This window comes from Chiloscyllium punctatum, chromosome 36 (genome assembly GCF_047496795.1).
Source record: "Chiloscyllium punctatum isolate Juve2018m chromosome 36, sChiPun1.3, whole genome shotgun sequence".
Taxonomy (NCBI): domain Eukaryota; kingdom Metazoa; phylum Chordata; class Chondrichthyes; order Orectolobiformes; family Hemiscylliidae; genus Chiloscyllium; species Chiloscyllium punctatum.
Window position 1 is genome coordinate 4,390,867 of NC_092774.1, and position 19,701 is coordinate 4,410,567.

General features: G+C 56.6%; 1 protein-coding gene across 1 annotated transcript; it reads left to right on the forward strand.

Annotated features, from left to right (window-relative positions):
- Window positions 1-6,567: 6,567 nt before the first annotated feature.
- Window positions 6,568-19,384, forward strand: LOC140460190 (uncharacterized). The gene is made up of 2 exons (XM_072554580.1): window positions 6,568-6,605; window positions 16,543-19,384. Exon 2 carries the CDS (start codon window positions 16,621-16,623, stop codon window positions 17,575-17,577), a length of 957 nt encoding a protein of 318 aa, XP_072410681.1. The 5' UTR covers window positions 6,568-6,605; window positions 16,543-16,620; the 3' UTR covers window positions 17,578-19,384.
- The last annotated feature ends 317 nt before the right edge of the window (window positions 19,385-19,701 follow it).

A 19,701-nucleotide genomic window follows, 5' to 3' on the forward strand; every position in this document is an offset into this window, starting at 1 on the left:
GAGCATGCACTGAAAGGATTCCCAATCAACCACTATGCAACATTAAACTCCAAAGCCCCAAATACACACACATGTAGATTCAATCGTGATTAATACAGTTGGTTTAACACATATACTATGGGTGATAAAATACCGAGAGGATAAACAAGTTTGAGGATCAGAGACCCACAGCACAAGTGAAGAGTTCATTTCTGATAATGCTTGTGATTATTTCTGCAACGGTGACATGTTCTCTCGCCTTGGAGGGTGACGGTCATTGAGATAAATTTGAGTCTTCCTTGTTTCTTAATTCATTCTTTGAAGGTTTTTCATCTTGTCGTCCCCCCCACCTCCCCCATGCAGGGAGAGAGAGAGAAGGATGCTTTCTGTTTGCAGGCTCTCAAGGTTTCTTCTGACCTGCAGCTCTTGAACACAGAGCTTTAACATCATTCACTGAACCCAAGCAGAGGGCTGTGAAATCTCCCGAACTCAAAAGACATTGGTGCTGCTCAGTTTCAATTCTCCCTGTTACTGCTTCAGAAAGCAACATTCCACCTAGTTTTCCAGCCAGCTCTGTTATGAGACACCTCTGGAAAAGGTAGAAGTTCAGACCAGGCCTTCCAGCTCACAGGCAGGGACACAGCCACTGCACCACAAGGGACCAAAGGCAACACTGTAATGTGTGCTTGGCAATATTAGAATGTGATTTCAAAGTGCAAAACACCCTCAGCTCTCTCGGTCCAATTTGCAGGTTGTAGTCTCAAAAAGAAGGGATCTGAGCTCTCGCAGCCTACAGCTTTTGTTCATGCACGGGGCGTGGGCATCGTTGGCTCAGCTAGTATTGATTGCCCGACCTGAGCTGATTCTCAAGGAAGGGGAGGTGGGCTGCCTTCCGGAGACGCTGCAAGCCATTTTGTGTTAGGGAGGGAATTCCAAGAGTTTGATGCGGCCACACAAAAGGAACGGCCTGTGTATTTCCAAGTCGGGATGGTGAGTGGTTTGGAGGGGGGAATCTTGCAGGGGTTGGTTTTCCCATGTATCTGCTGCCCTTGTCCTCCAAGATGGAAGGGGCCGTGGTTTGGAAGGTGCTGTCTGAGGACCTTTGGTGAATTTCTGCAGTGCATCGTATCGATGGTACACACTTCTGTGACTGAACGTTGGTGGTGGAGGGAATGAATGTTTTGGCTGTGGTGCCAATCAAGCAGGGGGCTACCTTTGTCCTGGATGGTGTCGAGCTTCACAAGTGTTGTTAGAGGTACACTCATCCAGGGCAAGTATTCCCTCACACTCCTGACTTGGACCTTGTCGATGGTGGGACATGATATTCAATGATATTAACATCCTCCTAACTCCCCAAAGCAAAGACAATGTTATTGGAAATGGTCATTGCCTAGCATTTGCATGGTGTGAATGCTACCTGCCCCTCCTCAGTCCAAGGCTGGATATTGTCCAGATCTTGCTGCATTTGGACACGGACTGCTTCAGTGTCTGAGAAGTGGCAAAAGGTGCTGAATGTTGTACAGTCATCAGCGAACATCCCCACCTCTAACCATCTGATGGAGGAGGATCATTGTTGGGGCAACAGAAGATGGTTGGGGCTAGGACACTACCCTGAGGATCTCCTGCCGACATGTCCTGGAGCAGAGATGACTGATCTCCAACAACCACAACCATCTTCCAACGTGCCAGTTTAGACTTCTACCAGCAGAGTTTGCCCCGACACCCACTGCTTCCAGCTTTACTCAGGCTCCGTGATGCTACCCTCAGTCAAATGCCATCTTGATGCCACGGGGCTGTCCCTCTCCCCTCCCTCCCCTCTGATAATTCAGCTTCTGTCCGTGGCTGGAATGAGATCAGGAGCTGAGTGGCCCTGGTGGGACCCAAACTGGGTGCCCCCGAGCAGGTTATTGCTGAGCAGATGCTGCTTGATAACACAGTCGATGATAGTTTCCATCACTTTCCTGATGATCAAGGGGAGACTGATGGGGCTGGGTTGGATTTGCCCTGCTTTTTTTGTTTTGGGTACAGGATATACCTGGGCAGTTTTGCACATTGTGGGCTAGATAGATGCCAGTGTTGTAACTGGACTGGAACACCTTGGCTAGGGGGAGCGGTAGGTTCTGGAGCACAAGCCTTCAGTCCTATTGCTGGAATGTTGTCAGGGCCCATCGCCTTTGCAGTATCCAGTGCCTCCAACTATTTCTTCATTTCAGGTGGAGTGAATGGAATTGGCTGAAGACTGGCATCTGTGATGCAGGGGGACCACTGGAGGAGGCTGAGCTGGATCATCCACAGTGGAGATGATCAGAAAATCCCCAGAGGATTTGAAAAGTGTGACTGTAACGGTCTTACTTAAAAAGGGAAGGAGATGAAGGGAAAACGTTGGAGTCTGTTATAAAGGATGTAATAGCAGAGTATTTAAAAATATATAGAGTCAGGGTAGTTTCATGAAGGGGAAGTCATTCCTGACAAATTTCCTGGAATTCTTTTGAGGAGATCTGATGCAGGATAAATGAAGAGGATACTTATAAATTTTGACTTCCAGAAGCCACATGTTAGGCTAGGTAATAACATAAGAGCTTCTGGTGTCAGAGGGAGCATGTCAGCCTGGAGAGAGAATTGGCTAACTAATAAAAGACAGAGAAATAGGATAGGTGGTCTAGGAACCAGAGTGGCATCATCTGAGAATAAGGGGTCGCCCATTGAAGACAGAGACAGGAAGGAATTTCTTCACTCTCCAAGGGAAGTGAACCTGTGGGATTCTTTGCTGCAGAGGGCTGTCGAGGCTGGGTCATCAGTTTATTCAAGGCTGAGACAGACAGAGGGAGAGAGAGAGAGAGAGAGAGAGAGAGAAGGGTAACCAAGGGGAAAGGCAGGAAAGTGGAGTTGACGATGATCGCATCAGCCGTGATTTCATCAAATGTTGGAGAGCTCTGTGTTGTTTTGATTACCACGCTATAGGATAGATGGGATTGCACTGGAGAGGGTGCGGAGATTCACCAGGAAGTTGCCTGGGCAGGAATGTTTGAGCTGTGTCGGGAGTCTGGATAGGCTGGGAGTTGTTCTCCTTCCAGCAGAGGAGGTGCGGGGGGGGGGGGGGGGGGGGGTAGGGGGGTGGGAATATCTGTTTGAGAATGCACAAAATGAGCACAGTGAGGAAGGAATGATTCCCATTAGTAGAGGGGTTAGTAAATAGAGGGGCACGGGGTGGTGGGTATCTGGAAGGGAACTTTAAGTCATTTAACAGGTGAAGTGCCAGAGAGTACAAGGCTACAGGGCGAAGCTGGAGAATGGAGAGGCATTTGATGACAATTACAGACATGATGGACCAAAAGACATCTTTATTTGAGCTATTAAAGACCAATGACTGTTATAGGGAGAGACTGGAGAAGGTTAAGAAGGGAATGGCAAACGAGAAGGCATATTCTCAAAGTCACGAGGGGACAGAGCAGGCCGAGAGAAACCATTCCCCATCATAAAGGATGAAGAACGAGAGGGTCCTAATTTGGAGGAATTTGCAGAAGGAGTAAGTACAAGACGTTGTAGAAATCTTCTTACACAGCACGTGGTTAGGCTCTGCAGCACAGCATAGTCTGAGAAGCAGTTCAGATGAAGAATCACTGGGCTTGAAACATATCTTTGCTTTCTCCCCACAGATACAGTCAGGACCTGCTAAGTTTCACCAACAATTTCTGTTTCCATTCAGGAGAGACGTTAGGAAGCACTTCGACACACAAGGATAATGGATGTTTGGAACGAGCTTCTGCAAAAGGCACTGGGTGCTGGATTAGTTGTGAATTTTAATCTGAATAGATTTTATTTTGGTTGAGCGAAGGTATTAAGGGAAATGGGCCAAAGGCCTGGTATTATGGAGTTAGGCAGCTTCCATCTTGTAGGATGAGGGCGGCCGATACATGGGACCACCACCCCCCCTGCAAGATCCCCCCCCCCCCCCCGAGCCCCACACCATCCCGACTTGGAACTATATCGCCATTCCTTCACCATCACTGATTGAGTGATTATCACAAGAGGAGGGAGAGTCAAAAAGGGTGGTGCTGGAAAAGTACAGCAGGTCAGGTATCATCCATGGAACAGGAGAGTTGATGTTTCGGGCATAAGCCCGTCATCAGGAATAATTGTAACAAGGATTACAAGCCAGCTGGACCTCATAGACTACGAGTTCCCTGATGGACCAGATGAACATCCCAATCAGGGAGATCTGGCTGACATAAAAGGATAAAAAGCGGGAATATTGATCCCTTGAATGCTTGACTCAGTGAGAGGCGATACTATTGTCAAAGGTTATGCATTTGTAAATAAAGGTTGATTGGTGATGGGATGCCAGCCTCTGAAGAGTTATTACAGTGGCAACAAGAGTGAAGCACGATCCTGAAGAGACTTTCTCACAGCAGTCGTTTTGAAGTTGGGGGTAAGCATTTTCCTACATCATGCCTCTGTTTGGGAAACTTGACTCATTCAATGCTGCCATCAGGGACTGTGCCCATTATGTGGAAAAAATGCATTATTTTTACTGGGCAAATGAAAAACAATAAGTAATTCTCCTGACAGCCTGTGCAGCTGCAGCCTTTTCTGTTATTAGGAACCTCCCTTTTCCTGAGGCACCAGCTACTAAAACATTTCAAACATTGATTGACACAGTTGAGGAATATTATGACCCCAGCCTCCTTCAGTTCTGAGACACTATCATTTTTACTCAGCAATTTGAGAACCAGGAGAGTCCGTATCAGGATTTGTGATGAGGTTAAGTTGTGAATTTGGTTTAACCCTTAATGAGATGTTTCAAGACTGTCTAGTGTGTGGGATCAATGATGTGACTAGACAAAAATGCCTACTTACTGCAGCTCAGCTGGACTTCAAATAAGTGCTACAACTGGCTTTATGATGGGAAAATGGAGCATGTGGGCGGCACAGTTGTTAGCACTGCTGCTTCTCAGCGCCAGAGACCCGGGTTCAATTCCCGCCTCAGGCGACTGACTGTGTGGAGTTTGCACGTTCTCCCCATGTCTGTGTGGGTTTCCTCCGGGAGCTCCGGTTTCCTCCCACAGTCCAAAGATGTGCAGGTCAGGTGAATTGGCCATGCTAAATTGCCCCTAGTGTTAGGTAAAGGGTAAATGTAGGGGTATGGGTGGGTTATGCTTCGGTGGATCGGTGTGGACTTGTTGGGCCGAAGGGCCTGTTTCCACACTGTAATGTAATCATGTGAGTTGCAAGGTATTCTGATGGAAATGGACACCTCCTCACCAATCTGCCTGAGCTTCGGGAATACCACTTGAGTACAAGCAAGTATCCTGATCAGAGGGATTCCAGGTTGGCCCACAGTCTCAGCCAGTTATAACTTTCTTCAGGATCCTGCCTGCAAATATGTTGTAATTGTTGATACTTGGACTCTGGACAGCAAGGGAGCCCTGTTATACTTAAATGGAGAAAGATAACTCATAGGCGGATAGCCAGGAGAGTTCATTCTCTGGAAATTCCACCTGCATCGAGCTTGGGACAGTTAAACCACACAGCAACATCCAAATCAAAACCAATCAAAATAAACATCTGGTTAAATGGTCTCCTGGTTGAAATGGAGGCCAATATTGGCTGTATTGCTGATCATAAAACCAGCTTTTAAAAAGATTTTCTCTGGACTTCAGCCCTTAAGTATCCTCTAAGTTCCCTGGTACAGGTTTTCACTCGAGCTGAAGTCTTAATAGCCTGGACAGAGTGGATGATGGGAAGATGTCATTGGCAGGAGAGATGAGGACTTGAGGGAACATCCTTAGACTAAAGACAAGACCCTTCAGAACGGAGATAAAGAGAAACTTCTTCAGTGGTGAATATTGAATTCATTGCCGGGCTGTGGAGGCCAGGTCACTGGGTATATCTAAAACAGAGATCAATAAGTTCTTGATGGGTCAAAAGGATCAAAGGTTACGGTGAGAAAGTGGGAAAATGGGGTTGAAAACCCTGTCAACTGGGATCAAACGGTGGAGGAGATTTGATGGGCCGAATGGCCTAACCTCTGCCCAGATGCCTTATGGTTTTATTCCAACTTGGAGGAACAGCCAAGGTCCATTGAGGAGTCGTGGCTGATACAGGAATAAAGGCAGTGCTATTGTCAAAGGTAAATGAAACAATGATTGTGATGGAGTGCCACCCTATGAAGAGTGTTGTCAGCTGGGTCAGAGTCCATGGTGGGTCTACCCTACTGCACATGGACTCCAGCAGTTCAGGAAGGAGTTCACCCTGCACCCCCTTCTGAAGGAGTAACTCGGGATGGGCTGAACTCATCTGAGACCATGAGGAGGGACTTCCACAGAGAGACAGCCCCTGAATCCCATTGGCGGACATGGATGTCAATCAGCACCAGGTTCGCTCCGGATTGGTAGGGGAGACGTCAATCACTTCCGCGGAGGCCGCTTCGTGCGGGTGGGCGGACTACGTCACCCGCTCCCCATTGGTCAGGCAGGACGTCAATCTTTCAGACGCCCTAAGTTGGCCGCCCAATGGTAAGAAGGACCGCCAATCAGGTTCAATGGGAAGGACCTGATTGGTGGAGAGAGACGTCAATCAGATCCCACCCCTGGATCACGTGTTGAGAGCAGGCCGCTCACTCTCCGGTAGGTTCCTCATTCTGGATCTTGTCTTTCCCCCCGTTTCTCCATGTCTTTCCCCGGACACAGAGGTGACTGTGACACTCCGGGTTTCCCCCTTGACCGATAACTCACCTTTACCCCCCTCCCCTCCCCTCCCCTCCCCAGACCGTTATTCACGGGGCGGACCCGGGACCCGGGACCCGGGCACCTTCCCCACCGACAGCACCGAGCATGCGCACAGCCGGCTCCAGGAACATGCGCAGTTCACCCCCACCCCCCCCCCCACACACTCACTGTCACACTCCCCCCCCCCCCACACACTCACTGTCACACTCCCCCCCCCCCCCTCACACACTCACTGTCACACTCCCCCCCCCCTCACACACTCACTGTCACACTCCCCCCCCCCCACACACACTCACTGTCACACTCCCCCCCCCCCACACACTCACTGTCACACTCCCCCCCCCCCCTCACACACTCACTGTCACACTCCCCCCCCCCTCACACACTCACTGTCACACTCCCCCCCCCCCACACACACTCACTGTCACACTCCCCCCCCCCCACACACTCACTGTCACACTCCCCCCCCCCCCCACACACTCACTGTCACACTCCCCCCCCCACACACACTCACTGTCACACTCCCCCCCCCCACACACACTCACTGTCACACTCCCCCCCCCCACACACTCACTGTCACACTCCCCCCCCCACACACACTCACTGTCACACTCCCCCGCCCCACACACACTCACTGTCACACTCCCCCCCCCCCACACACACTCACTGTCACACTCCCCCCCCCCCACACACTCACTGTCACACTCCCCCACCCTCACACACACACTGTCTCACTCCCCCACCCTCACACACTCACTGTCACACTCCCCCCACCCCCACACACTCACTGTCACACACCCCCCCACCCCCACACACTCACTGTCACACTCCCCCCCCCACACACTCACTGTCACACTCCCCCCCCCACACTCACTGTCACACTCCCCCCACACCCCCCCACACACTCACTGTCACACTCCCCCCACCCCCCACACACACTCACTGTCACACTCCCCCCCCCCTCACACACTCACTGTCACACTCCCCCCCCCACACACTCACTGTCACACTCCCCCCCCCCACACACTCACTGTCACACCCCCCCCCACACACTCACTGTCACACTCCCCCCCCCCCACACACTCACTGTCACACTCCCCCCCCCCACACACACAAACTCACTGTCACACTCCCCCCCCCCCACACACTCACTGTCACACTCCCCCCCCACCCCACACACACACTCACTGTCACACTCCACCCCCCCCCCACACTCCCACCCCCACACACACTGTCACACTCCCCCCACCCCCCCCACACACTCACTGTCACACTCCCCCCCCCCACACACTCACTGTCACACTCCCCCCCCCCACACTCACTGTCACACTCCCCCCCCCACACACACACTCACTGTCACACCCTCCCCCAAACACTCACTGTCACACTCCCCCCCCACACACACACTCACTGTCACACTCCCTCCCCACACACACACTCACTGTCACACTCCCCCCCCCCCCCACACTCACTGTCACACTCCCCCCCCCCCCACACACACACACTCACTGTCACACTCCCCCACACCCCCCCCACACACACTCACTGTCACACTCCCCCCCCCACACACTCACTGTCACACTCCCCCCCCACACACACACTCACTGTCACACTCCCCCCCCCCACACACTCACTGTCACACTCCCCCCCCACACACACACTCACTGTCACACTCCCCCCCCACACACACTCACTGTCACACTCCCCCCACTCACACTCACTGTCACACTCCCCCCACTCACACTCACTGTCACACTCCCACACCCCCCCCCCACACACTCACTGTCACACTCCCCCCCCCACACACACAAACTCACTGTCACACTCCCCCCCCACACACTCACTGTCACACTCCCCCCCCACACACACACACTCACTGTCACACTCCCCACCCCCCCACACACTCACTGTCACACTCCCCACCCCCCCCACACACTCACTGTCACACTCCCCCCCCCTCACACACTCACTGTCACACTCCCCCCCTCACACACTCACTGTCACACTCCCCCCCCCTCACACACTCACTGTCACACTCCCCCCCTCACACACTCACTGTCACACTCCCCCCACCCCCCCCACTCACTGTCACACCCCCACCCTCCCCACACACTCACTGTCACACTCCCCCCCCCCCACACTCACTGTCACACTCACCCCCACACACTCACTGTCACACTCCCCCCCCCACACACACACTCACTGTCACACTCCCCCACCCACACACACTCACTGTCACACTCCCCCCCCACACACACACACTGTCACACTCCCCCCCCCCACACACACACACTGTCACACTCCCCCCCCCCCCACACACACACACTGTCACACTCCCCACCCCCCCCACACTCACTGTCACACTCCCCATCCCCCCCCACACTCACTGTCACACTCCCCACCCCCCCCCACACTCACTGTCACACTCCCCCCCCACACACTCAGTGTCACACTCCCCCCCCACTCACACTCACTGTCACACTCCCCCCCCCCCACACTCACTGTCACACTCCCCCCCCACACACTCACTGTCACACTCCCCCACCCACCCCCCCCACACACTCACTGTCACACTCCCCACCCCCCCCCCACACTCACTGTCACACTCCCCCCCCACACACTCACTGTCACACTCCCCCCCCACTCACACTCACTGTCACACTCCCCACCCCCCCCCACACTCACTGTCACACTCCCCCCCCCCACACACTCACTGTCACACTCCCCCACCCACCCCCCCCACACACACTCACTGTCACACTCCCCCCCCCACACACTCACTGTCACACTCCCCCCCCCCACACACACTCACTGTCACACTCCCCCCCACACACACTCACTGTCACACTCCCCCCCACACACACTCACTGTCACAATCCCCCCCCACCCCCCCACACACTCACTGTCACACTCCCCCCCCCCACACACACAGTCCCCCACCCCCACCCCCACCCCCCCCCCCCCACACACTGTCCCCCCACCTCCCCACACACTGTCCCCCACCTCCACCCCCACCCCACACACACACACTGTCCCCCACCCCCACCCCCACCCCCACACTGTCCCCCACCCCCACCCCCACCCCACCCACACACTGTCCCCCACCCCCACCCCCACCCCCACACTGTCCCCCACCCCCACCCCACCCACACACTGTCCCCCACCTCCACCCCACCCACACACTGTCCCCCACCTCCACCCCCACCCCCCACACACACTGTCCCCCACCTCCACCCCCACCCCCCACACACACTGTCCCCCACCTCCACCCCCACCCCCCACACACACTGTCCCCCACCTCCACCCCCACCCCCCACACACACTGTCCCCCACCCCCACCCCCCACACACACTGTCCCCCACCTCCACCCCCACCCCCCACACACACTGTCCCCCACCCCCCACACACACTGTCCCCCACCTCCACCCCCACCCCCCACACACACTGTCCCCCACCCCCCACACACACTGTCCCCCACCTCCACCCCCACCCCCCACACACACTGTCCCCCTCACACACTGTCCCCCACCTCCACCCCCCACACACACTGTCCCCCACCTCCACCCCACACACACACTGTCCACCACCCCCACCCCCACCCCACCCACACACTGTCCCCCACCTCCAACCCCACCCCCCACACACACTGTCCCCCACCTCCACCCCCACCCCCCACACACACTGTCCCCCACCCCCCACACACACTGTCCCCCACCTCCACCCCCACCCCCCACACACACTGTCCCCCACCCCCACCCCCCACACACACTGTCCCCCACCCCCACCCCCCACACACACTGTCCCCCACCTCCACCCCCACCCCCCACACACACTGTCCCCCACCCCCCACACACACTGTCCCCCACCTCCACCCCCACCCCCCACACACACTGTCCCCCACCCCCCACACACACTGTCCCCCACCTCCACCCCCACCCCACACACACACTGTCCCCCACCCCCCACACACACTGTCCCCCACCCCCACCCCCCACACACACTGTCCCCCACCCCCACCCCCACCCCCCACACACACTGTCCCCCACCTCCACCCCCACCCCCCACACACACTGTCCCCCACCTCCACCCCCACCCCCCACACACACTGTCCCCCACCCCCCACACACACTGTCCCCCACCTCCACCCCCACCCCCCACACACACTGTCCCCCACCCCCACCCCCCACACACACTGTCCCCCACCCCCACCCCACACACACACTGTCCCCCACCCCCACCCCACACACACACTGTCCCCCACCCCCCACACACACTGTCCCCCACCCCCACCCCACACACTCACAGTCACCCTCCCCCCCACACCCCCGTCACCCTCCCCCCCACCCCCACCCCCCACACACACTGTCCCCCACCCCCACCCCCACCCCCACCCCCCACACACACTGTCCCCCACCTCCACCCCCACCCCACACACACACTGTCCCCCACCCCACACACACACTGTCCCCCACCCCCACCCCCCACACACACTGTCCCCCACCTCCACCCCCCACACACACTGTCCCCCACCTCCACCCCCACCCCACACACACAGTCCCCCACCCCCACCCGCACCCCACCCACACACTGTCCCCCACCCCCACCCCCCACACACACTGTCCCCCACCCCCACCCCCCACACACACTGTCCCCCACCTCCACCTCCACCCCCACCCCCCACACACACTGTCCCCCACCCCCACCCCCACCCACACAGTCCCCCACCTCCACCTCCACCCCCACCCCCCACACACACTGTCCCCCACCCCCACCCCCACCCCACCCACACACTGTCCCCCACCCCCACCCCACACACACACTGTCCCCCACCTCCACCCCCACCCCACACACACACTGTCCCCCACCCCCACCCCCCACACACACTGTCCCCCACCTCCACCTCCACCCCCACCCCCCACACACACTGTCCCCCACCTCCACCCCCACCCCCCACACACACTGTCCCCCACCCCCACCCCCACCCCCCACACACACTGTCCCCCACCCCCCACACACACTGTCCCCCACCTCCACCCCCACCCCACACACACACTGTCACCCACCCCCCCACACACTGTCCCCCACCTCCACCCCCACCCCACACACACACACTGTCCCCCACCCCCACCCCCACCCCCACACTGTCCCCCACCCCACCCACACCCCCACCCACACACTGTCCCCCACCCCCACCCCACACACACACACACTGTCCCCCACCTCCACCCCCACCCCCCACACACACTGTCCCCCACCCCCCACACACACTGTCCCCCACCTCCACCCCCCACACACACTGTCCCCCACCTCCACCCCCACCCCCCACACACACTGTCCCCCACCCCCCACACACACTGTCCCCCACCTCCACCCCCACCCCACACACACACACTGTCCCCCACCCCCACCCCCACACTGTCCCCCACCCCCACCCCCACCCCACCCACACCCCCACCCACACACTGTCCCCCACCCCCACCCCACACACACACTGTCCCCCACCTCCACCCCCACCCCCACACTGTCCCCCACCTCCACCCCCACCCCCCACACACACTGTCCCCCACCCCCACCCCCCACACACACTGTCCCCCACCTCCACCCCCACCCCACACACACACTGTCCCCCACCCCACACACACACTGTCCCCCACCCCCACCCCCCACACACACTGTCCCCCACCTCCATCCCCCACACACACTGTCCCCCACCTCCACCCCCACCCCACACACACTGTCCCCCACCTCCACCCCCACCCCACACACACACACTGTCCCCCACCCCCACCCCACCCACACACTGTCCCCCACCCCCACCCCCCACACACACTGTCCCCCACCCCCACCCCCCACACACACTGTCCCCCAACCCCACCCCACACACTGTCCCCCAACCCCACCCCACACACACTGTCCCCCAACCCCACCCCACACACTCACTGTCCCCCACCCCCACCCCCACCCCACACACTCACAGTCACCCTCCCCCCCCACACCCCGTCACCCTCCCCCCCACCCCCACCCCCCACACACACTGTCCCCCACCCCCACCCCCCACACACACTGTCCCCCACCCCCACCCCCCACACACACTGTCCCCCAACCCCACCCCACACACTGTCCCCCAACCCCACCCCACACACACTGTCCCCCAACCCCACCCCACACACTCACTGTCCCCCACCCCCACCCCCACCCCACACACTCACAGTCACCCTCCCCCCCCACACCCCGTCACCCTCCCCCCCACCCCCTCCCCACACACACACTGTCCCCCACCCCCACCCCTCACACACACTGTCCCCCACCCCCACCCCCACCCCCCACACACACTGTCCCCCACCCCCACCCCCACCCCACACACTCACAGTCACCCTCCCCCCCCCACACCCCGTCACCCTCCCCCCCCCACACCCCGTCACCCTCCCCCCCACCCCCTCCCCCCACACACACTGTCCCCCACCCCCACCCCCACCCCCCACACACACTGTCCCCCACCCCCACCCCCACCCCACACACTCACAGTCACCCTCCCCCCCCCACACCCCGTCACCCTCCCCCCCACCCCCTCCCCCCACACACACTGTCACCCTCCCTCCCCACACACACACTGTCCCCCACCTCCACCCCCACCCCCCACACACACTGTCCCCCACCTCCACCCCCACCCCCCACACACACTGTCCCCCACCCCCCACACACACTGTCCCCCACCCCCACCCCCACCCCCACCCCCACACTGTCCCCCACCTCCACCCCCACCCCACACACACACTGTCCCCCACCTCCACCCCCACCCCCACACTGTCCCCCACCTCCACCCCCACCCCCCACACACACTGTCCCCCACCCCCACCCCCCACACACACTGTCCCCCACCTCCACCCCCACCCCACACACACACTGTCCCCCACCCCCCACACACACTGTCCCCCACCTCCACCCCCACCCCCCACACACACTGTCCCCCACCTCCACCCCCACCCCACACACACACTGTCCCCCACCCCCACCCCCACCCCACACACTCACAGTCACCCTCCCCCCCACACCCCGTCACCCTCCCCCCCACCCCCTCCCCCCACACACACTGTCACCCTCCCTCCCCACACACTCACAGTCACCCTCCCCCCCACACCCCGTCACCCTCCCCCCCACCCCCTCCCCCCACACACACTGTCACCCTCCCTCCCCACACACACACTGTCCCCCACCCCCACCCCCCACACACACTGTCCCCCACCCCCACCCCCACCCCACACACTCTCAGTCACCCTCCCCCCACCCCCTCCCCACACACTCACAGTCACCCACCCCCCCCCTCCCCCTCCCCACACGCTCTGTGTCCCATTAACCCCCTCCCCACGTGTCCGATGTCACATTAAAACACTGAACCCCCCCCACACTCAATGTCACATTTAAAGAGGTGATTGAGAGTTACAATGTTTAAAAGATATTTGGACAGACTCACAGGAAAGGTACATTGGGATATGGGCCTAGTGTAAACGGGACTAGTGTCCTTTGGGAAACTGGGCCAGCTTTGACAAGTTTCCATGCTGTAGTGACTCTATAACTCTCAGTGTAAAATTAACCCCCCCCCACAAACACAGTACAAAATTACACCTCCCATCTACAATGGGCACACCCACACAGACTCATCGCCATTGCCACAGAGGGTTGTGGAGGCTCAGTCATTGAGTCCCCTTATGTCAGAGTTCGATCGGTTCCTGATTACTGAGGGGGGGGGGAATCAAAGCTTATGGGCCTGTCCCCCCTTCTCCATTGCTCCCCAGAGTTTCCATTAAGTTTGTTTGGTGTTGTGGGGGTGTTTAATTATGTCCTGAGCATGGGGGGGGGGGGGTCAGTGTGGAGTGGGAGGCAGAAAGAGCCATGTTATGATTTCATCTGCCCCTGCCCCTGCCCAGCCACTGCCCCACCTCTGTCATGGCTGACACTAGTGTTGCAGTTTGTACCTGGGAGAGGGGAGGAGATGTCCTCGTGGTATTAGTGCTGGACTGTTCATCCAGAGACCCAGGGTAACACTCTGCGAGATGTTGCAGTTTGGTAAGGTAAACCCGGATAGGACTTCTCCAGTAAATGGTAGACCCTGGGAGTGTTGCCAAACAGAGACCTTGGAGCACAGGGTGGAAGGTAGAGTTGGAGGTAGACAGGATAATGAAGAAGGGGTTTTACACACTTCCCTTTACTGGTCACTGCACTGAGTATAAGAGTTGGGAGGTCATGTTGTGGTTGTACAGGACATTGGTTAGGGCCACTATTGGAAGACTGTGTACAATTCTGGTTTCCCTGCTATAGGAAGGAGGTTGTTCAACTTGGAAGGCTTCAAAAGATTTACAAAGGATGTTGCTGGGTCGAGAGGGTTTGAATAAACTGGGGCTGTTTTCCCTGGAGCGTTGGAGACACAGAGGGAGTGACCTTGGAGAGGTTTACATTCTAGGTTCATAAAAGGTAGGGTGAATAACCAAGGTCTTTTTCCCCAGAGTGGGGGGAGTCCAAAACTAGAGGGCATAGGTTTAAGGTGAGAAGGGAAAGATTTGGGGGAAAACTTTTCACACAGAGGGTGGTGCATGTATGGAGTGAGCTGCCAGGTAAAGTGGTGGAGGCTGGTATAATGACAACATTTAAAAGTTATCAGGATGGATATATGAATAGGAAGGGTTCAAGGGAATATGGGCCAAATGCTGGCAAATGGGACGAGGTCAGATTGGGATGTCAAGTTGGTACAGATGGCACCACCGGGTCCCTTACCTGTTGTGTGACTCTCTCTGACTGAAATGAGGAAACTTCTTCTTCCGAGTGGTTGTGAACCTGTGGAATTCTGTACCTCAGAAAGCTGTAGGAAGTCAGGTCACTGAAACGTATTCAGGGAAGAGATTGGTTCAAGACTAAGATGCGAAATTCATCAAAATGTACGGGGAGAAAGCAGGAAAATGGCTTTGAGATAGAGGATCCGTGGTAATCCTCCTGAATGGCAGCGCAGGCTGGGAAGGCTGAATGGCCTACTGCTAGTTTCTGTGTTTCCTCTTCAAGGGCCCAGAGGCAAGAAAACCCAGGTCATATTGGAAATAAGGACCAGTTCCAGTTTGGAGGCAGGTGGAGAGATGGAACCATTCCAAACGGGCTCCGATTTGGGGCCAGGTGGCAAGACAGAATAGTTCAGATGTACTTATGACCCAGAGCTTGGGATATACTGGGTAGCGTTTCTACAATTGCAACTAACATGAAAAACGGAAAGTGCAGAAGATCACGAGACAGTGGCACGGGCAGAAAAACAGCAGATGAAGTTTAGTGCAGAGACAGTGTGAAGCGATCATTACAGCTGCAAGGTAGGGAGAGGTGAAAGGTTACCAGGAACATTCTATCGGCACAAATTGAGAAAGGTGGTAGAGCTGAGTGAAGGAGCAGTCAGTACAGGACACTGTGTCCAGAACTCGTTCACAAGGGAGGGGGGACAAGAGGAAGGAGGCAATTGACCCCACACCCTCTAATGACACGACTCGCCATCACCCACACCACTCCCCACCACACCAACCCTCACACACACACACATCAGTGGTACCAGATACAGAACGTTAACTCCATTTCTCTCTCTCTCCAGCGTCAGAGCTGCTGAGTTTCTCACTTGATTCCTTAGCACACCTGGAGTCTCACAGCCAGTGTTAGACATTGGGTTTGATGTCTGCTTGAAACTGTGTGTTCCAGAGAGTGATGCCTACTGGCCAGAGACCATGCAGCGTAAATTGTTGCTCCTTTCAGAATGTGACCTTCTTTGTCCTTAGAAGTGCAAGCTGAAAGCAAGTCTTTTCTCTTTTAGCAAGTGTCTTTCAGAGCTGCCTCTTCGCCTGTCTCATCTCCTCCTGACAGGAAGCTGGAACCTGCCTTCAGGGGCTTGATGGTATCTCGCTCGTCTGGGATCCCGAAAGGCCGCAGGATGGAAGGAGAGGATAGTTGCCCTGGCCCTGGAGAGACGCGGTATGGGTGTGACGTGTGCGGGAAGCAGTTTGCCTACACCTCTTCACTGTCCAGGCACAAGAGCAGCCACACCGCTGGCACCTGGTTTGAGTGTGAGGACTGTGGCAAGGGTTTTGTCTACCTGGCCAAGCTCAACACGCACCGACGTACCCACGACAAGGCCCGCCTGTACGCCTGTGCCGACTGTGGGAAAGGATACCTGCACCCCTCAGTGCTGGAAGCTCACCGACGTTCCCACACCGGAGAGCGGCCCTTTACCTGCCCAGTGTGTGGGAAAGGCTTTGCCCAGTCCTCTGCCCTGTGCTCCCATCGGCGGGTACACAGTGAGGAGCGCCCCTTTGGCTGTGGTGAGTGTGGGAAGAGATTTAAGAGTGCCCAGTGTCTGATGAAGCACCAGCGGTTACACACTGGTGAGAGGCCGTTTGGCTGTCGGCTCTGTCTGAAGCGTTTTGTAAGTGCCGGGGGGTTACTGACCCACCAGCGGGTCCACACTGGTGAGCGCCCCTTCACCTGCTCACTCTGCAGCAAGAGCTTCGCCCACGCCTTCAGCCTGCGCACCCACCAGCGGGTACACACTGGGGAGCGTCCCTTCACCTGCTCCCTGTGTGGCAAGGGCTTCACCCAGTCATTCAGTCTGCGCACCCACCAGCGGGTCCACACTGGGGAGCGCCCCTTTACCTGCCTGGAGTGTGGTAAGGGTTTCACCTACTCCTCCAGCCTACTGGGGCACCGGCGAGTCCATACAGGGGAGCGCCCCTTCACCTGCCCACACTGTGGGAAAGGCTTCACCTACCTGTCTAACCTGCAGGCCCATCGCCGACTCCACTCTGGGGATAAACCACTGGCACCTCCTGCCCCACTCCCTCCCACCGGTTAGGGGGTGATGCTCCTGCTGCACAACCAGTCAGACCATGTGTCTAAATCACTGCCCCCTCCCCATTCTCACTGAATTCGGTCCATAGTGCCTGCACCAAGTTCTATCCCTCTCGTATCTAATCTCCTGCACTTTTCCCCAATATCCCTGTATTCTATTTCTGTCCGAATAACCATCTGGAAGCCCCTCAGTTGAACCTCCCACATTTCCGGGTAATTCATTCCACACTGTTAACTCTTTGCTGGGTGGAGATGATTTCTTTCTCACATCACCCTTATTTTGTTTGTACTTCACCCTAACTCTGCTCCTTTCGTTCTTGTTCCTTTACAATCAGGTACAGCTCTGTTGAGACCCCGACCCCCCCCCCCAACCCCAACCCTCTCTCTTAGCCTTGACCACCCTCTGCAGTGTTCCCTGCTGAGAGAAGACATTCCTCCCCATCTCTGGGAATTCTGTGGGGAATGAATGGATTGGAGGTGTGGTAGCGAAGGGGGGAGAGCATGAAGCCTGATCAATCTATCTAACCTGGCCCTACCTATCCCACAGAGGACAGAATCCATAGTGACGTACTCCCCCCTCTCCCAGACCCCACTGAACCGGAGTAGAACACAGGTCACCCTCCATCTCGAGAGTCTGTCCCCTTCGAACACACAGACTTCAGCAGTTACACCACTTTTCTACAAATGTTGGCCTTGCTGGTGACACCCACAGGAGGACCTAAGAAAACATTTGAAAAAACAAAATCCCCATTCACACTGCACAAGTGGTAGATAATGACCATTTCCAACAAAGGGGAATCACTTAGCCATCACCCTGTTTTACCATTATCGACATCCTGGGGGTTCCCGTTGACCAGATACTGACCTGGACCCAGCCCCATATAAACCCAGCGGCTACCAGAGCAGGTCAGAGGCTGGGAATCCTGCAGCGAGTAACTCCCCAAATCATTGACAAGGTACAACCCTGGAATGTGGCAGAGTATACCCCAGTTGCCCTGGATGGGGGCAACTCCAATAACACTCAAGAAGCTCAACACCGAGCTGGGGGGGGGGGGGGGGGGGGCTGCTTTGCCCCTGGACAGTTCGCACTACATCCAGCCACCGACACTCAGTAGCAGCAGTGTGTAACATCTCCAAGATGTACAGCAGAAACACACCAAGTCTCTTTCAACAGCACCTTTCCCCACGACCACTTCCATCTTGGACAGGGGTAGCAGGTACATGGGAACACCACCCCTTGCTAGTCTGACTCATCCGGACTTGGGAATATATTGGCCGTTCCTTCAGTGGGTCAGAATCCTGGAATTCCCTCCCTAAGGGACACTGTGGGTCTACCGACTGTAGTGGTTCAAGAAGGCAGCTCACCCCCACCACCACCTCGAAGGCAACGAGGGAGGGAGTAGTAACGGCTGAGCCCCGTTCCTGACACCCGCATTGTAAATGAACCAGAACATGTGTCCTGAAACTGGCAATGTGGACATTGGTTGTGTCAGTTGTCGAATTCTCCTGTGAGCTACTTGTATGACTGTCTGCAAACTGACGAAACAACTGTGTGATCTCTGAAGTGAATGGTTAATAATGGTCACTTGAGTCCTGGAGAAATGACCAGTGTTCCTGCAAGTTTCACTTTCTGGGACTCTGAATCATTAACTTTAGCTTCAGAATGTTTCTGTGGGATGTCCCAGCTGCTGACCCAGCAGTGTCCATATTGTGGCTGCGGGGAGTTGGAATCCCTGCAGGACAGCGTTAAAATTCAGCACAGCTTCTGAAGTTAATGTCCCACTGTCAATAAATTCTCTGGTTTAAGCACACCAAGTTTTCAGTCATTCTTTGCCAGATGTGCTGGCCATGGGAGGTGGGATTTAGGAGAAGGCAATGTGTCCCTTTGATTCCTGCTTTTCCATTTGACCCAATCCTGTGAATGAGATGATGGCATTAACCCCACCTTCGCGGGTCAAAAATCAACCCGACATCTCCTTCAATCATTCACTGAGCCTGCCTCCAACACTCAGACTCAATAAAGTTCACTCATTTACCCGTGTTATGGTACAGAAAAAACTCTACATCGACTCTTACACATAGACAGCACAGTATCCCCTACCCTATAAAACTGAAAGGAAGCTGTCTC